Below are 25477 nucleotides of genomic sequence, written 5' to 3' on the forward strand. Positions count from 1 at the left end.
AGGTATGAATGGTGGGGGGAGGATAGCGAGGTCGCCATCTTAAAGCAATTCGCGATAGCCTCTCGTCGCCGGTGCGAAGCCGAGCTGTGTCGTCGTGGTTGTCGTTTTCGTCGTTCTCGTCGTCGCGATCAGAGCTGAGCCGTATTAGCCTGGCGAGCGTGTTAAACGCGAGCGCGAGCTCGTACGGCTCCGGTAGGTGATATACGCGAGAAAAAGAGTAGAAAGAGAGAATTTGGGTGAGGAGAGACAGAAGTATATCTGTCGGAGGGACAGTTAATCAGCGTTTAACGTCTCGTGCGGGAGACACTTAGGTGGTGCCAATTCGACATTTCAATTTCTTTTCCTATCCCGTGTCTTCCACTATCTTGTTCGTGTAATCGTGTTATCTCTCTCTCTCTCTTTCTCTCTCTCTCTCTCTCTCTCTCTCTCTGTCTCTCTCTGATCCTCACTTCCTCTTTCTCCCTCTTTCACTCTTCGTTTTCTTCCGAATCCACGTCTACGAATATACATACGCATACGTACATATTACTTAGAAAGACACACACTGTCTCTCTTTCTCTCTCTCTCTCTCTCTCGTACACACACACACACGCATACACACATTTAACTCACATACACGGAATCGACACCTCGGTAGTGGCCGTGCGCCGAGTGGTACATGCTGTTTGAGAGAGTGATCACAGAAGGAAACGACGAACACTTGCTGACAAATACGTTCGGTTTTGAAGAGTCGTCGACGTAGGGGAAGGAAAGTGACAGGAAGAAGGACGGCAGTATGGCGGGACAAACGATAAACGACAGGCTACTAGCTGCCAGACACAGCATCGCTGGGCAAGGGCTCGCCAAGTCCGTATGCAAAGCGACCACCGAGGAGATGATAGGTCCCAAAAAGAAGCATCTCGATTGTAAGTCTCTTTTTAGCTCTATTTTTCTCACCTTCTCTTCTATTTCTTTTATCGAGCATTTCATATCCTTTTTTTTATTCTTCCTGGGTTACATCGACTTTCGGCTCGACCGACTAGGCTCAACTCTATCGATTTGGCTCGATTCGAACGTCTTTTTATGACCCTTCGGTTTCAATACTAAAGACGAGCAATGATTTAGCGCCCTTTGTCTTTCGATTTTTCGCGAAGAGAGTACGTAGAAGGCGAGAATGCAGTGAGACCAGTTACGCTCAAGGAAGATAGAGAGAGAAAAAGAGAAAGAGTGAAAAAGTAAGAGAGAGGGGAGAGACAGAGTGAGCGAGTAAGAGAAAGAGAGAGAGAGAGAGAGGGCGAATGCTCGCGCTCACGTCGATGCGCCGCACGTCGTAGTGAGGTCATTCGATTTTGAGTATGTACGACACGACAAAATTTTGTTCATGTTTCACCATTTCAAAAAAGCTTGAATACGAGGAAGAATTTATGATGACAGGAATCACAGTTTTTCAACGTTCTCATGGCGATACTTATAGTAATATCAGCGTGTTATATGATTTATTGATTTTACTCGAGGAACATTGATTTTTTCCATGCTTGACTTCACCCAAGTACCATACGTTTTAAGATACACGATATTTAACGTAATGCGCAGACTTCTGAGCGATTTTGGACAAGACAATTGGGAAATTTTTTAGTTTTGAAACAAGAAATATTAGAAAATGTTGATTCATTTTTTATGCTAACATTTTGTTTGCTTGTTATTGAAGTTGATTTATAAGGATACTAATTAAAAGTATTGTCTTTGATGTTACGACTTAAATTTAAAAGAATGTAACATGCCACTGTATCTATCAAAGATATATTGTCTTTAGCTTTTTCTTAGAAATTGTTGGAGGCTAACAAGAATGAATCATCATTCTTGGTATGATACATAGATGCTGGTGACATGTCATTATATTATATTATATATTATATTATATTATATTATATACTATATTATATTATTTATATTTAACATTTCTTTATAATGTAATAATGATTTTTCACATTAACTACTTTTATTAGTAAATTTTTTCATAAAGTTCTGATATATTTTTCATTATTTTTTGTTTTATAAAGAAATATGCAACAACAGAAACTTAATTTTAAGAGATTTTGCAAACATGATAAACACAAGATAATTGTGTATCAAGATTCACAATTGTGCTTTTAGATCTACAATTGTGCGTGCCAATCCAATATTAAATTTATCTTGAACGGTTATGTTTGTTTACGAGTTATATATCATCCATATATATTAGTATAGCTATATGTATTATACAGCTATACATACAACGCAGTACTGTTTATGATCAGGAATTGTAGTTTACTATAGGAAGACAACAAATTTATTGGTAAGATCACAGTATAATCAAAGGTCATTTCAGTAGGAACAAGGTTATTTTCTTTGTATAACTTATCATTGAAACATTTCATAGTTGTAATTTTATTAGGAAAAAGAAAAAAAAGAATGTATATTTACAAAAACACATCTCATGGGAAGTTCATTAAATTATTTCATATTTTTAGTTTAAATGAGATAATTAAATGAAATGGGTAATGAAATGTCAAGAAGTAAACTTGAGAAGTAGATTATTCATTTAAGTTCATAAATATAAAGTACCCTTAGAGAGTCAATCTCTTGCATGGTTTACAAGTTTTCTCGTGCGTATCCTTTCGCGATTCTCGTACAAATTAGAATTAATTTTCCGGAAAATCAAGAAAAACGATCTTTTCATAAAACGCATAAATTTAAAAGATATTTGTATGCGTTGAATATCGAAAAACAACAGATTCGAAGAAACGAGAATTATTTTATCTCGGGATACGCCCTTATTCGATTAAATTTTCATAAAATATAGGTTATCTTCACACAAGTTCTAATTATAAATCATACTTCGTTAAAAATATTTAATTGTGTCGAGTCTCGAGCTTAATTTTACTTTATTTTTCTTATGATGTAATATATTATAAATATCTTATAAAATCCAACATATAGAAAAGATATGTAGAAAAGATGTCGAATTAATCAGTCGTGTCATGTGCGATCAAAAAATTCTATATAGAAATACGAATCGTTAAAATTCGTAAGAGACGATCGTGTCCAACGTTCGTTCTACGAAGAATACAGAGAGAAAAAAGAAAATATTGAAGAGACTTTAGAATCGTTTGGTTTGTCAATACACATAGGTAGCTTCGAGCAAACCAAAAGCGAAGAGTATTATTAGTACATATTATTAGCGTCTCATAACGATTGGAACCTTAACGATTCCTGGGGGTCAATTCGTGGAAATAAATCTACTTATTTTCCATGATAGTTCGTAATGCCTGTTAACGCTTCGATAACTTGAAAGTTTCGATAACGTTGTAAAAATGCATATTGTTTCCCCGGTCGGTAGATAAGTGATATAACTTCATCGAGAGCGAAAGTAAGTAAATACAAAAAGAGAAATAAAATATATAGGCGTGCACGCGCGCGTGTATGTGTAGACCTTTGGTGAGCTTGCATGAAAACGATGCTCATTATCATAAAAGCGACGGCGCGTGTCCGTACTGACCGTTACCGGTCTCCCAACTATGTGTGCACGTATGTATATCTCCAGACTTGGACGGGGGCGTAAATGATAAAATTCTTCGAAGGCGTGATAACGCCAATCAAAAATGAAATATGAGAAAAAAAAGTATGACTTTTCACGAATCTTACCCTTTTTGCAATGCGTCAACGTCGATAATAAATCTGCGAGGAAAACTTTCTCTTTCGTCTCTCTCTCTCTCTCTCTCTCTCTCTCTCTCTCTCTCTCCCCCTCTTTTTCTCTCTCTTATATTGTTTTATTTTTATATATTTTTTTTACATATATGCTAATTTATAACAATATTACGTATATCTTTTTCCTATTCATCAGTAATTATAAGGATCGGTGAGAAGGTCGCTGAAACGAATTATCATTGCCTTCATAATTCGCGCCATGTTTTTACGCGTTAAATTTCACTCTTCGACGAAGTGGCGCTAAATTCAAATTTCGATTCGCGCGCACCAAATTCAAATTTTGACGATGATATATGTATATATACATATATACACATTTTTTGATGGTGTAATTTCTCTTCTCTTATTTTTTTTTTCTTTTTATAGTCCTTTTATTCCTTTTATTTTATGTAACATCAATTACTTATATGAGATGTTTCTACAGTTATTACGATCTTATAAAGTGGAATTAGGAACGAGGGTAAATGTATTATCGTAATTGAAATAAGAGATGAAAAAAAAAAGAAAAGAAAGAGAAAAAGAAACAAAGAAAGAAAGAAGAAAAGAAATAAAGATAAGTAGATAATGTAGTATATGAATGCAAGTGAGCGTGAAAAAAGTATGCGCGAGTATATATTATGCGTATCTCTTAAAGGACGTGCGAAAAATACAGAAAAGTACATATCGTTTCTTTTTCCCTCATTCACGAATACGTAAATCATATTTGTTGTTGGTCCTTCCTTGCTCTCCCTCTTCAAATAAGAATTGAACGGCTACGATCTCACGGCACGCTTCGCACGATTACGAGTAATGAGGTACGGTCTTTCTTTCGCGTGTTAAAGCCGAGTAGGTGAATGACATCGGCACGTTTTCTTATTTGACCTATGCCCTTTCGCTGATCTTGCGTTAAAGGCCAAAAAGCAAACTGTACCGGACTCCTCGAAAGAAATCATCTGTTTCGATTGAGCCGCCATTCTTTCGTCCCTTTTCTCTACTCCTCTCTTTCTTTTTTTCTCTTTCTCTCAAGGAGATGAACATTCGTATTTGCGCTCTTACTTAAAACAAAATTAAATTTACGAGGGCGATTCTAGATGATATTGAATCGCTTCAAGTTTCGATTTCTCGTGTGTTCAAATTTCCAATCGTTTTAAGATATTTATTTATTTTTCGTATGAAAATAATAGTATTATATAGTAGCATTAATATATTATATTATCTTTTTTTATCTCCTTATATTTATAAAACCTATTACAAATGTAGAATAATTAATAATTGTTTTATGTAAAAAAGTTAAGCAGCATCGATGTACATATAAATACGTTAGTTTTTTTTATCGATATTTTAGCTAGATCATTAAGTAAAGAAGCATTTTTATCGTATAAATCGTGAAGTTTCGAAAGAAAGATCGCGTGAGTTGATAAGCAAGACATGCATGTATATATTTTCTAAGTAAGAGTCGACCACGTCATTTACGATCCTCATTCTTATTGAGCTGAATGAGATACGACGATGATAAAGAAATTGTACATATAAATTTCACATTATTTCGAAATTAATTATGTATTTCGATATAATTCATCGATTAATTTGATGCGTTACGTAGAAAACAAATTATTAATAGCATGAACAGATAAGAAATAAAAAGGAAAAGGAACTCGATTTTTATACCGATCACAGTAATCTTATTTGCATTTGAAAAATATTTTACAAAATTTAACAATGTTTTACCATCGAGTTTTGTTTCTTCAAGGAATAAATTATTCGAGAGAAACGTATTTCAATTTTCTGCATATTATGATTTTATCAAATTAATTCCGAGGAAAGATCGTTCAAAGAAAAAAGACTTCGATATAGAATTTATATTACTACTTAGGTACTTAATATTCTCTCTTCGCGATTCACGATGAATTAATCGTTTATATTGAGAACGTTCTTTCGTTCCCATTGAAAACGTTCTTTCTTTTATATTCGACGATCATATTTTAATATTCATTTTTTTTTTCGAATTGAATTGAATCGTATCGAATCGAATCGAATCGAATCGAATCGAATTGAATTGAATCGAATCGAATCGAATCGAATCGAATCGAATCGTAGCAACGTATATAAGTAACCTGTAAAATTTGAATTTCATTACTTACACTCGCTAACGGATGATTACGTGTCACACGTGTCACACGTGTCTTTGATATTTGCTTTGAAAGTGGAGATCATAGAAAGCGTATATCTAATGTATACTTATGTGTTCAGAGTTACGTCGACTCCAACAAAAAAGTTGAGTTTTCTTTTGATAATTGGAAAGAAAATTATATAGTAGAATGAAAGTTGAAGGAACTAAATAATCGTACGAATAATATAAATCCATTCGTCATTACTTTAAAGTAGAGCGAAGATATTAATAAATTTTTTTTCTTTCTTTTTTACTTATCGAAAGACGCCATATTGATAGCATAGTTTTGTTATTGCTATAACCTGACTCGTTTGTAACAAAATGTCGTTTCTTTGATATTCTTTTAAAAAAAGAAAAAAAGAAACTTTTTTTTTCTATTAATTCTAAAATCGAACGATTTTAAATCATCGAAGTAGAATCGTTATCATGTTAATTATAGGAGATAAGCCAAATGAAAATTAATCGACGTTTTCTATACTATTTATCTCTGTCTTTCTCTTTCTCTCTTTCTTCAACAAAAATGGCAAAGAATCAATGTTTTCTCCTTTAGGTAGTTACGTCTCGAAGGTAAACGAGAATCAGGAGAGTAAATCGGTCCTTTTCTTTCTCTCTCTCACTCCCTCCCCGCTTCTCTCTCTCTCTCTCCCACCTCTCCTTTTCTTTCTCTTTTACTTTTTTTCTCTTTAATTCGAAAGGAATGAGAGTTGACACGTTTAACACATGCGTTCCTCACAGAGAGAAATGCGTCCGATCGAAGAGCGTAGTAGCGCTTATGTGCGTTGGAGCGTTGGAGCGATGCCAGTAGTAAAACCAAATTAGCTGCCGTCCATACACACGCGGGGGTGTATAATTAGAACGAGAAAGCTGTCAAGGTCAAGTACAAGTTACTTTAGAAAGACGGCGGTCACTCAATCTTTAAAGACAGACCCGCGTATGCATCACATCACACTACTTCGTCCGTACGGTCGTAGGTCACACGCTTTGTTTTTTTAAGATTATTAAGATGTCCATTTCTGCGTCAAGAGAGAGAAAGAGAGAGAGGGAAGGAAAGAAGAAATATTTATTTCGTTCATTCGTTCGTAAAATTTAACGACCATTAAATTTTTATGTATCGATGATATTCTTCTTTTTTTTTTTACATGTCTATCATATTGCATATAATTATTATTGAAGAGACAGAATATTTTTTCTGTTGATAATAACCTCCTCTTCCTTTTTTCCTGTGTGTATAATAACGTTAAAGATAATTATTGTTAAGTCGATTTGCTTTTAGTATCACACTTACGCGAAAATGAGTCTTATATAACGTATATATGTATATATGTATATATGTATGCATCCATGCATATATATATATATATATATATATATATATATATATATATCCGCTGAATCAGTAATTTGCAATGGCATAAATCTGTAGAACTTGTTATCGTCGAAGAAGCGAAAGTAGTAACGTAAATGTTTTTTTTTTTTTTTTTATTTAGTCTTATACGCACTTTTACGTGATTGCTCTACGTTTGTTCTAGTATTGATAAGAATATATTTACATACAAACATACAAACGTTTGTTATGTATACGCGAGTATTTACATTGAAATGAAAAACTAAGAAGCGTTTACCTTATTGATGCAATTCTTTATTTTTTATGAATCATTCATTCAAGATTTCCTTTGCCTCTTTTCCAAGGCGTTAACGATTTTATCTAGATACATATATATACATATATACATGTGTATATACATACATATGACACGTACATATGTGTACAAGCCAAGAAGTAGCTTGGCTTCGTCGGTACGATCAATACTTAAAGACCGTGCCTATCATTGTCCTACTCTACTTCTTTCGGTTGTTAAAAGTATATCAAATTTGATACACCCGTGTAAGTGTATATATAATACAGTATATATTCGATCTTTGATCTCTATAAAGTATTACCTACCTAGTCGTATACGTACAACGTAAAGTATACTTATATATACTTACATTTACTTACATGATAAATTGTGATAATTATAAGATATCATTTTATCGAGTAATCTTTATAAAGAGTTACGTAGTTGACGAAGCAAACAAATGCTTTGAGTATCGATCGACATTTTGATCAGTTTAAAAGGTAATCTCTTAAAATGAGATAGAAAGAGAAAGAAGGGGAGGGAGGGAGGGAGAAAGCGAGGAGGAGAGGGGAGGTCGTGTTTTTTCTTTCTCTTCGTTCTCTCGAGCATTTAACGAGCTCTATCTTTAGGACAACTAGGGATGTAGATCATTGATCGTTATCTGTGCATCAGGGAGACATTGCACTGGTTCCGGTCCTTGACCTCCCTGATTCGGGATCGTACTTGATGAGATTACTTCTGCCAATCGACAAGATTGACGTATGGATTTTCAGCCTTTCGAACCTAAACGATCATTCCGAATTGATCGGATAAAATTGATATTGACGTCGTTTGATCTGACGTGTTACATTACGTTTACTTTACATAATACTTTTCCTTTGACAATTTTCATCCGTCTTTTTTTTTTATAGAAATTTCTTTAAAAATCGAAAATGTGTGCATCAATCTGGAAGAAAGTTTTTTTATTAAAATATGTTTCTTCTATATTACAGATCTCATTCATTGTACGAACGAGCCAAACGTTTCGATACCACAACTCGCTAATCTTTTGATAGAACGATCGCAAAATACAAATTGGACGGTCGTTTTTAAAGCTCTCATAACGGTGCATCATATGCTTTGTTATGGCAATGAGGTAAATATCCTTCTTTCAAATATTTAATGTTTATTCGTTTACATTACGTTGAAATTAATGAACTCCTTTGTTTTCCAGAGGTTTACACAATACTTGGCGTCGAGCAACAGCACGTTTCAGCTCAGCAATTTCCTCGATAAAAGCGGAGTACAAGGTGAGCGAAGAAAAGGGTTGCGAGGATGAATGATGGTCGATCATATTTTTTAACGTTTTATTTCTATCGATTCGATTTTTCTTTTTCCTTTCCTTTTTTTTTTATTCTTCTATCGTACCCTCCGATATTGAGAAACATTATAAAAAATCAGAAAATATATTGCTGTTTTGCAATGCCAGCGAAAGTAATTGTTGATACTATTTCGTAAAATAATGTTCTGGCGCAATCATCGTATTGTTTATTTTATCGATAATGATTGCGGAGAACATGCTTAATGAATTTCGTTAAACTTTTGATTAATTAATTTCTTTCGTAAACGACGTGTCAATAAGATTATTGTTGTATGTATCTTGAATAATAATTACAAATTTACTGCGAGTATTATTGCACATTCTGCGAAATAAAAGTTTAAATTTATCAGTTTGTTTGTTCGTTCGCTTGGCAAGCAAAAGTATTTATTTATTATTATATGTATATATGTAAGTAATATTATATGTATTGCATGAGGTATAATGGTAACGTGGAATTATTGCTTTAATAAGTTTGCGCGCAAATTCTTCTCTTTCCAACTAAAACTGTAAAAAATGGAATTTTTTTTTTTTAAATTTCTTGATGCCCATTACACTAGCTCACACACGCATAAACACATATACGAAAGAAGGAGCATAGGAAAACATGGCTATTTATATACATACGTTCGTATCTACTGCTTCCTCTCCTATATTGTTTAATAACACTTTCTAACTAACTTCCCAGCATCAAACAACTACAGATCTATATGGGCAAAATCAATCTTTCTCTTTTCCATGTGTCTGGCATCTATCTTCTCTTCTATGATTTACTAACTTGGATTAATTTTATCTCTGTTTGAGCACAGCTGGAGCACGCGTCGGTAAGTCGATTTCCTCTATACTTACAATGTCTTTTTTTTCGTTTATAACAAATAACACTTATAAATATAGAGGCTGAGCCAAAAGTTTCTAAGTTATTTTAAAAATTAATTACTATTTTTCAAAACTTGGACTAATTTTTTTTTTAATCCTGATCGTAAAACTACGAGTTTAAGAAGTCTCGAGAAAGAGTAATAATTGATTTTTGAAGTCATTTAGGAACTTTTAATACACCCTTTATATGCTATCCAGCATATGATGTATTTATAATTATTGAATATCATGTATTTTTATTTTTATTGGTGATTCTGTATTCTTAAGATCAAACTATTCTTACAATACTTTTTAATCGTCCAATGTCAATGACAACTTTATGAATAAAAATATTATGATAATTAATATGTTTTTTGTATTTTTATTGTTCATTAGGTTACGATATGTCACCGTTTATCAGACGATATGCCAAATACTTGAACGAGAAGGCTCTTTCATACAGGACGGTTGCATTTGATTTCTGCAAAGTCAAAAGAGGGTAAGATAGAACGATTATTTATAATATTAAATCTACGTATTTGAACGTAATACAAAGTTAATGTTAATTTTGTTTTCTTTTATTTTTAGAAAAGAAGATGGCACGTTGCGTACCATGAATGCAGAAAAACTACTAAAAACTTTGCCTGTTCTACAATCGCAATTGGATGCACTTCTAGAATTTGATTGTACAGCAAACGATCTTACAAACGGTGTTATAAACATGGCATTTATGCTTCTATTCCGAGATCTCATACGTTTGTTTGCCTGTTACAATGATGGAATTATTAATCTCTTAGGTAATTTACAAAAAAAAAAAAAAATGATCATGATTAAAGTAATATATAATTTTTATATATTATATCTTTTTATTATTTACAGAGAAGTATTTTGACATGAACAAAAAACAATGTCGAGATGCTTTGGAATTGTATAAAAAGTTTCTCATAAGAATGGATAGGGTTGGTGACTTTTTAAAAGTAGCAGAGGTAATTTATATTTGTAATTATGTTGAATGAACTTTATATTTGTAATGTACGCTTAGTTAATGAAACTTCTTTTTTGTTTAAATAGGATGTTGGTATCGATAAAGGCGATATACCGGATTTAACGAAGGTAATGTTTTTCAAAGTTACAGTTCAGTCATATTTTTCTTTGCTATAATTATATTTGTATGTTTACGACGCGAAAATTTCAATACAAATGAAAAGTATTTTTATAGGCACCGAGTAGTTTGTTAGATGCGTTAGAACAGCATCTTGCATCATTAGAAGGGAAAAAGGGCTCTGCTGCAAATACGCCAACTCAATCGGCAAGGTATGTCAGCTTTCTTCGAATATTGATTTATTTACAATAAAACATGAACAAGGTAAATGGAAGAAGAGAAAATAGAGAGAAATATTTATTTTTAACGTTTAAGGCTGGCGTTATATTTACGTTTTATTAATAAATTAGTAAAAAATGAGATCTTCTTCCTATATTTTCATTAAGCTTGCAATAATTTTCATTTTATTGCATAATGAATTGTTCCTAATATATCAGTTTGAACGGATACGAAGAATGATAAGTAAAAATGTTTTAAAAAAAATTGTTTAAACGTTATAAGAATTATATAGGAAAATTGTTTAATTTATAGTATTATTATCCAAAAAATCAAAATCATTATTTCCTGTCATTTGTCATTACTTTACGGCTTTGGTCCAGTCATTCGGTAATTTCGAATGACTGTTCACCATCAGTCATATCACAACTAAATCCTACAAAACAACTTAATTACAAACATCTCTACTCCTTTTTTTTCTCAAACATAAACCTCTTTGCAACTATCGTTAATTTATTTGTAGATCAATTGGACATGTGACACGGCTCATTTTTATTTAATACTTATCTATAAAAGGAAAATTTTTCTCTCTGTTTAATTTTGCTTACATGCTTTTTAGTTGTCAGATAATAGAAACGTGAATTAACTTTTGGAGCCCTTATCTCTCATTGTGAACGTCTCGATTGTTATGAAAATTTTCTTCTAAATAACAGTCTTAACATCGAATCAATTAAAGTATTTGTACAAATTTTTTATATATTGATAATGGCTCGAAAGGTTGGATAATTTATATAAATATTTTTCTTTTTTTTTTTTTTTTTTTAGAATTTCTATTTCGTACAATTTGTACATACATCATTTGCATATTAAAATCACATTTCAAAGTCTATGCAAATGTAAAATATTATATTCGGCTTTTTTTGTTTTATTTTGCTTTTTATGTAATATTTTAAACATCTCGTACAAGAGATGATATATGTGCTGAAGAAGATATAATCGGTGTAAAAAGACGATTTGACTGGCCAGAGCCTTAATGTAATTTTCAATATTTTCAAATGGCAAACGCAAGTAAAATTACTTTATAAAATATAGATTCTTTCATCTATTGCTTAGAAGTGAAAAGATTTCTTTATCTTATACTTGCAACGTAAAAAAAAAAAACGAATAAATATAATATATTCGTGTTTCAATAATAATAATACTAAAATAATGAGAACATATTTATATATGCAGAATAGTATGATAATATAAATAACATAAGAGTCATTGCAATAAGATTTTATTAATAAAGAAATATTAATTCATGATATATATTATTTGAAAGTTATTAATGTAAATAAGTTAATAATGTAAAATAGACATTGATATTAAATGCCTAAATATAATAGGCTCTATGTGACATATAAAATGATATTACAGCACATGTATTTATCTAAACTTATGTATGCTTGGTGATGTAAATACCGTCGTGTGTAGCGTATTATGGATGCGTTCGTGATGTACACGCTTCTACGATGCATAATACGTAGCTTATTATGAATCGGTTTATATAGTACAGAATTTCTCTCATTTATCAAACTTTCTCGTAGAGAATAATAATTAAATAAATGCATGTGTAAGTTGTCAAAGCCATTTAAAGTATGAGTGCACACAATTACTTAATTTTTTCTAGGCACTGTCGCATTTATACGTACTACACTACTCTTCTTTGTTTTTTGTTTGTCTTCTCCTTTATTTTCTATTATCAACTTTCCCGTTTATTCCTTTCATCACATTTATTTGTGCTAAAACAAACTCTCCTCCTTCTCTTTTCCAAATATATATATACATATATATATATATCCTACTTTTTTCCCAATTACACACAATCCCCACGACCTTATCATTATCCAAGCAGCAATAGAACGAATATAAAGTCGGGAGTGTCCGCCCTGTCTTCCACCAGTACCGCATTTGGAACGGCAGCTAGTAACGCACGGCTCGATCATACTGGAAATGGACATATCGACGAAGCATTGAGGCAACAAGCTCTTGCGGAAGAGGAAGCAGCGATGAATCAGTACAAGGTAATTTTTTTCTAACGATACATGTCATAAAATACATTTTAAATTAACATTTACTTAGTAAACCGGGACCTTTCGTATCTTTGCGTTTACGTTTTGTGGTAACCGCAAAAATGCTTACAAAACTAGCTTATATAATTGCATTTGTTAATCTAGGCAAAAGTGCAATCGCCCTCAGGTGGTCCAAGTACAAATCCTTTCTTGAGTTCTCCTACCAACAATGCCAATCAGCCAATAGTTGATCTATTTAGTGCAGCACCAGCAACGGATAGCCAGGTAATTGCATATTTTTAATATGTAACACATACATATATATTTTTTTATTTCTATTATCTACGAAGGAATTTCGAAACTTTTACATAGCATTAGCACAATCGTGACGGCAGATGCAACTAGGAATGACAGTCACGGTTTTTAAATCCTGATTTTCAAATTTTTAAGAACTTTTTTTAACTCAAACCTCTTTAGTCGCATTAGTCCTTGTTTTTCTATAATTCGTATCATTGTTCGTGTTCATCCACGTTTTTACAGGATATTTTCTTTTTTTTTTCTTTTTTTTTTTGAGCTAACATTGCACACGTTTACCATAATTAATTGCTACAGCATGACAAGATGTGTGAGCCTATTTATTTTTTTTCATGGATCACTTACAAATTTGTTCGTAGATTTAGTGTATATCAAATGTTAATAACTCTAACTGTTTATATTATATGTATATAATTATCGAATAATATCTTCAAAAATTATATTAACAATTCATTATAAAATTAATATGGCAAACGATATATAAGTTGTATAGATACGTATATTTCGATAAGATTTTTATTGGAAAAGATATGATTAGTACTATATAAATTAATATTTAATATAAAGAAAATGTTGTGTTTTATGATATTTTAGCCACAAAAAGCATCCGATGATTTGCTCCAACTGGCAGGAAATCCTTTCGCAGATATGTTTGGTGCACCGCAACAAGCTCCTCCAGCACAGTCTGCACAAGTACAAAATAATATGTGGATGACCAACGGTAATGGTAAATGCAACATTCGCTTAAGTTTATATATGTATATATGTATATATAATTTTTGTTATTTCCTATATCTTTAGTTGTTTTCTTTATTTTTCTATTTTCCTATGATTTTTTCTTCGCTTTTGGTTTTTTAGGTTTTGCAGCGACACCAGCAAATAATAACTTTGTTACAGATAATAGCTTTTCCTCTGTTTTTGGAAATCAGGATCAACAGTCAAGTAAGTATTCAATTTTCATTGAATTTGATTATAATACGTTAAAAAGCCATTATCTCAGTAAATTTTTATATTTTACATTCTCTATTTTCTTTTTATTATAAATATCGTTCTTTTGGCACAGAATACTTTTTGCCTGGTTTGTACGATCATTTGTAACACACACATACACGACATTATTTCAAAGTTGACATGTTATCTGGGATTTATACAATTTACGCATATATTATACATACATAAATATATATATATATATATATGTATGTATATATATGTATATATATATATGAATATATATGTATATAAACACTGTGATGTTAGTAAGAACACATTATCCGCTCGATGTTCTAAACTTGTCGCATAATATCTCAGACCTATAGAATACCTTCGCATAAACACTTGACTTTATTCGTTTATTTATGCAGTCATATGCAAATTAATTTGTAAGAGATGCATTTTTCAAAATAAAACTTTGGAAGATTCTACAGATCTAAATTAGATATTTGCAATATTAAGGATTCGATGAGGCTGAATTCTCATTAAATTAGAGAATGTTGTGTATTTCAGTAGACTGTTTGATGCATTTGTTGCAAACGTTCAAGGAGTAGTTGTGTAGTTATTATATAGTATATATGAAATGTCATGTTTTCGATAATCTAAGAAGGATCTAAACGATAGTAGAAGATTTGCTATATACTAACAAGCCGAAGCAGCGATGCGCAAGTATCTAAGAATCGTCTTTACTTTTTAACCGCTATACTAACAAACAGCGAGAAACGTGTGAAATTGTGGAGCATTGGTAACACTACACACAATCATAACGAAACATCATCAAGGAATCATCGCAATCATAATTAACCATAATTAATAGACGAAAGACACATGGCTTTAATACTGGCGCATCTCTCGAGAGAAGCAGTGCGATAATCGCAAGGATCTTTCCGAACTATTCTCGTAGAACGTAAGGCTAATCCACGCACATTAATAACTTTCTGCGCAAGCTGGTGCCCCAGGAACAGCCGGATCCGTACCCAATCCCTTTATGTCCGACTTCCCAACCGCCGCTTCCCAAGCTAGCAATGCAGCCGCTGCTCTAGGGCTGTTCGATCAAAGCGGCGTTACTGCCGGTAGTAACGCTGGCGAAGCTCAAGCAGCAGCAGCAGCAACAGCAGCAGCAGCAGCGGCGGCATCACAAAGCGGCGGAGACCTCTTCAGTGCCGGCGGTCAGGCAGATCTCTTTGGGGGCGACTCTGCAATGCTCAAGGCCGCAGATGGGAGCTCTGGGGACGTCGCGGCCGGCGGTGCACAAGTACCGTCGGCCGTTGCGCCCTCGACTGCTCTTACCTCTGGCAAGTCCACTGCCACGCCGCCTCCCAGACCACCGCCTCCCGCGACAGCTACCAATGGTACACCACGTGCATTGTCTCCAGCTGTTAGCGGAGCATCACCTGGTAGGCCAGCCTCGGGGCCTGCTTCAACTGCCGCCAATGCAGCCCCGAGCAAGAGTGCATTCGATGATCTAAATGACAGTATTCGCATGGCACTGGGTGGGTCTCCGTCGCGACCGGCACCCCTTGCTCAGCACGCTCCTCCTACGCAACAGCAGCAGCAACAACAGCAACAACAACAACAACAACAGCAACAGCAACCATCGCAACAACCCGTCCAACAGGGCTTCGCCATGTTCGACATGGGAAGTAATATGGGGGCCACTGGCCACCCGATGATGGCCGGTGGCCAGATGGTTGGTTACGGTGTTCCTCCGTCGTCTCAAGTACCCCCTGTCGGCTATGGTTCTCCGGCTAAGCAGGCAATGTCAGGTGACGGGAATCTATCGCAACAACGCTAACTGCATGCTTTCGAAGCAAATCCGAAATCCTATCTCTCGTTCCTTTTTTCTCGATTCCAAACAATTAGATGTTCTTCGGAAAAGGATGATCGATTAGAACATCGAATGATTTCGATTTTGCTTCAAGTATGGCTTTCATTTTCTAAGGTTTCATATTAACAAGTGCAAATGACATTAACTGACGTTAACCCTTGGAACTGCTTTTTTCTTTATTTTCTCCATCGCATGACCGCTTTTGTGACCTACTTTAACAACGAACTCTGTTCATTCTGTGGTAAGGACATTCTGTATTACGGGGAAAGATAGAACAAACAAGGATGAGCATTCAAGATAATCTTGAATTTTTGCTGGATAATACGAGGAATATTCCAGTTTCACAATCATAAGATTAAAAATTAAGTTAGGTCTCATTTTCTGAATTCATGATCTAAAGCACAAACACATAAAGTAATATTAGCATCGGTACGCACACGGTAAAACAGAAATTACTTAATAAATATTTAGCTAAATATATACACTCTTTATAAATGTAGCCGTCATTACACGTACAAAAATTATAATTTACTTGTCAGTATATTTTTATTAATTAGAATATACTTTTATAGATTTTGCTATCTGAAATATACCTAGCCGTAGAATCAAATATTGCACGATCATTAGCCGAATAGATCGATATAGATCAATGATTAAAATTACAGTAAGCTAAGAATGATATTTAAGGTACGAGTGGTACTGTACAAAGCATTGCGCAGTATCGTGTTACATAACAAGAATTAAACAGCGTAGATTTTTTCTATATAACTTAATTTTATATAATTACGTATTATTATTATTATTGTTTATTATTATTATTATTATTATTATTATTATTGTTATTGTTATTGTTATTATCATTATTATTGTTATTGTTATTATTATTATTATTATTATTATTATTATTATTATTATTATTATTATATTAATTATAATTATACATAGTTATGCTAGTTTATAATAGAAAAAAAATTTGTAAAATATTGATTCACATAACATATACGTGCATATATCAAATTCATATTTTGGTTATGCTTTTATAAGTTTCTGCTGGTGTGTGTGTATATATATATACACACACCAATATATATATATATTGTAGGTATTGCTTAGACTTATAAGAACTGAATTCGATGATGAGAGTATGTAGCACTGTGGTTTTGGATATGATATTTCAGCAGCTGGACAATCAGCAACTACCGCGGCAGCCAGTGGTAAAGTCCTAACTGGAGATCTAGATAGTAGCCTTGCCAGTTTAGCACAGAATTTGACGATTAATAAGAGTACTCAACAGCAAGTTAAGTAAGTCATTGCTTCCTTCTCTTCCTTCTTTTGCAACAAATATTTTCTGCAGCTTTTGATATGGAAAAAAAATCATCAATTCTTTCAGGGGAATGCAATGGAATTCTCCAAAAAATACGGCTAAAACCGGTGGTCCTGCTGGATGGACACCACAACCAATGGCAGCTACTACTGGCGCTGGATATCGTCCTATGGTGAGCCTAATTAATCTATATTCGTTTCTTGAATTATTATCAGCACGTATGTCATGTATGTAAATACATTACACATTGTCTTGATCAGCTTTTACATTAGTGTTAAAGCTTTCGGATTATTGGGTTTTTATGTACATCAAATGCATTTTTTGCTAATTATCATGCACACAACACATAGTCAAGGTAGCACTAGTCACGTTGCATAAAATTACGGTATTCGAATTTCTATGATATATGATAAAAATTTATTTAGTATATCTATAACTCATAAAAAGATTATAAATGTGAGCTTTAAAAAGTACGACATATGTGCTTTTTCAAGTTTCCTTTTAGAATTTGATTGATACCTAAGATCATAGTTCTTAGGTATTTATAAACAAATTTGTACAGAGTTCTTCTACCGTTTGGCAAATTTAGTTGTGATGCATGCATGGCATATGGCATGTTACCGGCTGTTCCAGGGTCAAGGAATGACGCAACTTCCTGCTACAACCACGTTGGCCTTTCCCCCACAGACAGCACCATTGGTAAGTTACGTTTTTATGAAACCGTCTTGTGGATTAGAGACTTGCCTGATATCGCTAATTCTTTCAAAGCAGTAGTACGGAATTTCTAACTTACTTTAATGATTATAAACATTATTAATTTCAATGAAATTTTTTTTGATGTCTTATCAAAGCAACATACATTAATATCGAGTACCACTGCATTAAAGAATTTGATGTTGCATTTTTTCATTGTACATTACTTGTTTATCCTTACTCTACAACTGTGTATGCGCTACCCCAAATTTGTTACTAACTCATTCCTAGTAATACTATTTGAAGAGAATATTACATTTAGATGTATAGTCAGATTTAGATCGTATTTCAAATACATTATTCATTTTTGTTTGGCTTAACACAAAGAATGCCTTGATTCTAGAATGTCGATTAGAATTGAATAGAAAGCAAACAAAAAATTATCAAGTTGTTGTTTTTAAATGTAAATACACGTGGAGAAGTTTGAGGAAATTTTAATCAAGGGACAATTGTTTGATCAAATTAATTGTCTCGTGATTTTAAACATTTTCTTTTGTGATTTGTGACAGCCTCCCTTGGAATGGTGAAAAAAATTAATTAATTTGCCAAGTACAGTTTCGGATAATGCACCTTCTTATTCTCGTCTCACTTAACACATTTCTGGTGTCTATAGGGTATGCAAGGTATGCCAATGGGCATGCAAGGTATGCAAGGTATGAGGCCGATGATGGGTACAATGCCAGGGCCCGCTGCTGGAGGTGGTGGTATGATGGTTGCGGGTGGAGCTGCCCCAATGATGATGCCTAATGCAAATCCTATGATGGGTGCTAATCTTCAGCAGCAGCAACCACAACCTGCTGCTGCTCAGCCACAAGGCAATGCTGTTCAACTTGATCCTTTTGGTGCTCTATGAAGAGACTAGGTATTTGTTTAAAACATTTACCACAGTCTATAGACACCGAAATTCATTGAAAACAAAAAAAGAGAAAGAAGAGACGTTCAATTAACAATGTTTTACGTTACTCATTTGTTCAGTAAAATCTGCCTACATTAATAGGTTTTTTGCTTTTTATGTTTGTGATTAATAATCATAATAACCGAATTAATTCATCGAACTTGTGATGCTAATAATACAACAAAAGTGAATCGAATTAAATGGATATTAATAAATTCACGCTACTCAGCAAAGTTGTAAAGATCTATGATTAATATACATGCAAACTTATAAATACATACACACGCACACGCACATGCTCTATACATAGTTATGTTAATCAAAAATATATATTATTCTCATTCATATTATTGAATATTATGTCCTTTGGAATACATTTTTTAGATAAACATATATTTTTTCTGTTTCAGGATTTCAAATGGAATGACGGAAAGGAAGCACCGATTTTGTAAATACTGTGTAATATGCTTAGAAAATATGCCCTTCTGATTGATATCGATCTAGGTTAAATGCTTTTACCTTGATCGACCTTCGAACTTCGTTCAAAACCACGCTGTTCGTCTCTCACTGTGAATATGGTCAATATTTATATCATTCTTCTCGCGATCATTCGATCTTAGATTTGCTATTTGTATGTAACAATTGCCTTGGAGTTTTCATTGTTGAATGTAATAAAAATTGTTCAAGATATGTCGGATTGAGATATAAAAATTGCGTTTAGAATCGCACATACGTATAAATGTATATGTGCTATTGTATAATCGGATTTTGATTCGCAGGTTTTATATATTTCTGCAATTATGGACAAAACATTGCTCTGTGTATTTTGGAAGCTTTATAATAAGTTATTGCGCTAAAAGGATGAAATATGACTTTTGTCCGGAAAATAGAAAGATGGAATTCAGTGTGATTCTAAACGTATTGGAAGATTAGATTAGGTACAATTGGCTGTTGCATGTGTCTATCTTACGTAAAAATGAAAAAAAAAAAAAAAAAAAAAGATTTCTCGAGCAAAGGCGATATTCAAATAATAGTTTACATTGGGCATCGATCTAGCACATCTGTGTATCGTTATATTATTCTTTTTTTAAAATTCTTTTTTTTTTTAGAAATCATTGGTTTTGGTCCAAGTGGAGGTTCACAATTATCCTATGTTAAAAGTATTAAATAATAATAATAAAATAATTATTAAAATAATTAATAATAATAATAATGATTACGTAATGAGATATCAGGTGGCGAGAATATGCATATATACGTATGTGCATGGAAAATAAAAAATTATAATATGTATATATGCGTATAGAATACCACAATTCTATCGAGTTCGAAGGAGATAATAATGATGAGAACGAAGAAACGAATAGAGGCGTATTTCATAAATGTTCTCTTTATTGTACTATTCCGAATATCTTAATTAGATAGTTCGTTATTATGTATACAAGATTAATCTTAATTTAATTCTTTAGATCTTAAGAAGATATATATATATATTAAAAAAAAAGAAAAGGTTACACATACAATGTTCGCAAAATTATAAATGTATTCTGAATAAGTGATTTAGTATAATATACTATATATATATGCATATATACATAGTCAATACGAATACTGTCGCAAAAGGTCTAATTGAAATTTGCTCCGCGTACGCAGTTGACTGTAGGTGAATAATATAATGTTGTTCACAGAGATTGATGAACATTTTTTACTATTCTTTTCATTGTTCTTTCTTTCGCATGTATTGATAAATATATATTATTTTTCCTGAAATAATAGTCAAGATATGATATTAATTGCATACGCCGAGTGAATGTTCTATGTAAAAAGATGTTGCCGTGTACAGTGATAGAGTATGAAAAAAGTAGTATTGACGATCGAAGCAGCGTACAGTGCTAGTCTATCTTTATGCAAGAAGAGATTTAACGCAGTGCAATTTTTTGCAAGTGGGAAGACCAAAATTATATGAATGGATGATATTCTGATACTGAAATGTGTAGCTGATAGATACATGGCAGGTTCTGCTTGGCTTATTATCAAATTAATTAAAAATTTTCATCGTAAAAAAAAGGAAAAAAAAGAAAAGACGAAGAAGAAGATCGCAATTATCAGGAAAGAATAGATTGAATTTTTTAATTAAATTTTGTATTATTAATTTTACGTTATATATATATATATATATATATATATATATATAAAAGTAAATATACACATATATAGTATCTCGATAATCGCGAACTTCGTTAATAAAATTAGCTTAATCGAATTCTATATTATATTTATTATTATTATTATTTTAATTATTATTATTGTTAATGTTTATTTAGAAAGGAAAATTTGTCGAAGAACTTTGTCTTGCACTATTAGCTGCAGATTTTCTGTGACTGTCAATATGATCTTCCTGTCTTATTGCTTATATATATTTCGGTCTCCTTTAATATTCATTCGATTATATGTATATATATATATATATATATATATATATATATATATAATTTATATTTTTTAAACTACTCGTTTATATTAAAATGAGATATGTAGTTATCATAATTTAGGAAATGTCAGTTTGCTTTATTTCTTAGCATTTTTTTTATATCGTAGAATTTCCTCAAATATCATTTAATAGGCAATCCAGTACTAATCATGAAAAAAAAATAAGTTGAATTGTATATTTCATATAATTTGTACAGAAAAAGAGGGAGAGGGGGAGAGGAAGAGTGAGTGAATGAGTGAGAGAGTGAGAGAGAGAAAGAGAGATAGAAAGCGTCATTAGATGTCATATAAATTAATTACTTGTCGTTAGTAATTCATGATCGATGAATTTAAAGTTTTGATTTATAATTCTATTTTCTTCTTTTTTTCGGCTTCTTGTACATCAACACGATCATTATTTCTAAAGACTTTGTTAATGTTTATTATATGTCGTTCATAGTTGTAAGAACTTCAAGGCACGTACTGAACTATCTTAAATTCTATATTTGGCGAAATCGGTGGATTGTTAACACTATATATATATATATATATATATATGTGCACATATATACACACATACATACATACATACATACATACATACATACATACATACATACATATAAACACATACACACACACTTATAGTGTTATAAAAATATATAAATATACGTAAATATAAAACATACGTATATAAAATTTGCTTATGAAAAAATATATAGATTCATTTAAGTTTCTAAACAAAAATCTGCTTTGATATAGGAATGTGCATTGATAATGAATAAAATATATAGAGCGAGTGAAACGAATATGTGTATGTGTGTGTATGGGTGTATGTATGTGTATATGTATGTATGTACGTATGTATGTATGGATGGATGATGTATGTATGTATGATGTTTGATGTATGTATGTATGTATATATTTTTCCGAACGTAGTAAATTATTTTCCATCAAACGATATTAGTTTTCTCTTGTTTTTATATATTTTTGTATGATGTGGGAAAAGGAATAACGAATGTGACGACAATTAGTTTGTAAAGTAACAGTTGCGGGCCATGCTATATATACATATATATATAGTATAATATAAGAAAATATCTCCAGTAGGTTTAGCACAGTAATTAAGTAACTTTCCTTTTTTTACGTTTCTTGAATCCAATAATTATACGGGATGTCGTTGAAAAGAAGTAAGTCAATTTTTATTAATGTAAAATAAAACAAGACACGATCGATGAGTTAAATTTAATGAAAAATCTAAGAAGAAAATTTCCATATTACATCGATATCTAACATTACTAATATTTAAAATAATCTAATATATCGATAAAATTTATCTGGTCGATCAAGTCTGTTCTATTTCATATTGATTGAAATTGTTTATCATTGTTTCAATTTTTGTCAAGTATACTTTGTAAAAAGCGAAAGCGATCGAGTACCAGACATTCTTGAATTTTTTCCTTGGTAGATGATAAAGGAAATAAAGGGAAAAATAAAAGAAGAAAAAGAAGAATTACGATTTGAAATTTATGTATCTAGAAAGAAATGAATGAAAATATTGTCTAGAAATCTTTGCCAAGTTTATGTTTAGGTGCTATCGTGTGACGTCTGTTAAAGTGTCTTATCGTAATAAATCATTTCTTCCTTTTATTGCGTTAATTCTATTGGAATTTTCGAATTTAGGGTTTCTTTCTTTCTTTTTCATTTTTCTGGAACGGACACTTTTTACAGGCGTCAACGAAACAACGAGACAGTAAAAGGGAACACCATTGAAATATCTCGTTCGAGATTGATTTGTTCACAATGTTTTAGCAACAAACATATCTCCTGTATGATTAGAGATTATGTATATCGAATGTTCGTCGAGTATTCTTTTGAAAGAAATATCGCAGTGCGTTCCTTTGTGAAACATTAGAAACTTCTTAAATCGGTAGATAGACAATCGGAAAAGTATTAAAACATACAAAAACTATAGAGATACATGAGTAACATACTTGTTTCATTATCGACCATCGCGTATCGATTTCACGGGTAGTCCTATCGAGATATGAGTTCGATCATCGTATTATATGTTAATTAGACGACGAGTAGTTATATTAGGATCGAGATGAACGTAAGGAAGATCGCAGGTCGATCGTTAGATGATAATAGTGTACTGATTCTTTAACTTAAACAGTCATGTTCTTAAAGACTGAAGAATGTAAACGGGAGTAATCTTCATCTTTAATCTATAGAAAAAGAAAAGGAAAAAATCGCGAAGACGAGAGAAACGACAATTGCGTGATAAAATTGTTGGAAGATCGCTATTGTGTGTCAATCGACGAACATTGAAAAGAAATTTCATTTTCGTAGAAAAAAGATTTTCTACGCGTACACATTTTTTTCGAGAAAAGATTATAAGGACAACGATAAGAAATGAAAAAAAGAAAAAAAAAGGAAATAAAATGAAATAAAAAAAAAAAAGAAGAAAAAGAAAAAAGATAAAAGACAAGAAAGTATCATCGAATGTTTCACTCGTTGCATAATAGAGACGTGAAAAGTTTGAAGATGAATTATTATAAATAAGATAAACACAAGGCGATGTCTAAACCTACTGGCAATTAAATGTAACAGGACAATATTATATGTACTATTCCGCACTTTATAGCGATCGTAGATAATTTTAGTCTAATGATTAGTGAAGATTAAAAACCGACCTTTCCAAATTTGATCGTCTTGTCGCCTCCGCCATATCGGTACACACGTATATGTATGAGTACGTACCAATGATCGTTTGCTTGTACTATTTACGCAAAAAGAAGATGATAAGATAAAAAGAAACAAACAAAAAAGAAAGAGTAAAAAAGGTCGGTAAGAGAAATCATCCTTTGAGAATATCTATAGGAAGAACTATAAGTTCCTAGATGATTTTAAAAATCGCTTATCCTTTTCCGACACTTTTCGGATCAATTTCTTCTTTCAAATTATCAAAGTTAAAAGTCCAGGAGTTTTTCTTTTGTAATCAAAAAAAAAAAAAAGAAAAAGAAAATTAGCTTAAAACTCTCTCGAAAAGTAATGATTGATTTTTAAAAACATCTAAGAACTTTTGATCCAGCCCTTGTATATATTTCAAAAAAAGAAAACGATTTACAATTGCAACATTGTTCACCAGCGTATACGAAAGACGAAAATATTATTATTTATTGATCAATATGTTGCAGTCAATCGGTTCTTATCTCTGAATGATTCTTTATTTTCGGTCGATATTACGATTGTAGTAAGGATTCGATGTCGACAAATTTTTTTCCAATGTAAAATCAATGCTTTCAGCGTTCATTATAATAATATATAACTGAGAATGTATAGGATACACACACACATATATATATGTGTATGTATAAGATAAAAATATATATTGGCACACGACGTAATAATAATAATAATAATAATAATAATAATAATAATAATAATAATAATAATAACAATAATAATAGTAATAATAATAATAATAATAATAATAAAACAGAAAAAGAAAAAAACATTGTTCCTTTGGTACTACAATCAACAATAAAGTTTTGATTTACTTTACTCGACATCAATTTCGATAGGATCGATATTTCGGTTACACCTTCGATCGAACTGTGCTCGAAGTATTCATGATAATGGATAGAATGCATTGAAGAAAAAAAATATAGTTATATATTAGAACCTATACACACATATATATATATACGCCTCTGTATATGTCATTAATATAAAAATATCGTTGCGTAGCATTGATTACACGTAATGTATTTCGTGATATAACGCGAGAAAGAAAAAAAGAAAAGAAAGAAAAAGAAG

The 25477-nt window shown here is 32.0% G+C and overlaps 1 protein-coding gene across 16 annotated transcripts; it reads left to right on the top strand.

Annotated features, from left to right (window-relative positions):
* On the top strand, positions 1-24172 carry LOC127065305 (phosphatidylinositol-binding clathrin assembly protein LAP). 16 transcript variants are annotated; one of them, XM_050997445.1, is made up of 20 exons: positions 6-192; positions 638-905; positions 8487-8629; positions 8708-8783; positions 9661-9675; positions 10103-10205; positions 10295-10503; positions 10586-10692; positions 10778-10819; positions 10926-11020; positions 12922-13090; positions 13244-13363; positions 13988-14120; positions 14252-14335; positions 15334-16152; positions 17393-17516; positions 17605-17710; positions 18172-18237; positions 18905-19153; positions 19597-24172. In XM_050997445.1, exons 2-19 carry the CDS (start codon positions 776-778, stop codon positions 19142-19144), a joined length of 2781 nt encoding a protein of 926 aa, XP_050853402.1. In that variant the 5' UTR covers positions 6-192; positions 638-775; the 3' UTR covers positions 19145-19153; positions 19597-24172. The 16 variants fall into 16 exon arrangements, with proteins under 16 accessions (XP_050853409.1, XP_050853412.1, XP_050853413.1 ...); XM_050997446.1 differs by having other exon boundaries at positions 729-905; XM_050997452.1 differs by having other exon boundaries at positions 1-905; positions 12970-13090.
* The last annotated feature ends 1305 nt before the right edge of the window (positions 24173-25477 follow it).

The sequence above is a fragment of the Vespula vulgaris genome, chromosome 7 (genome assembly GCF_905475345.1).
Source record: "Vespula vulgaris chromosome 7, iyVesVulg1.1, whole genome shotgun sequence".
Classification (NCBI taxonomy): Eukaryota; Metazoa; Arthropoda; class Insecta; order Hymenoptera; family Vespidae; genus Vespula; species Vespula vulgaris.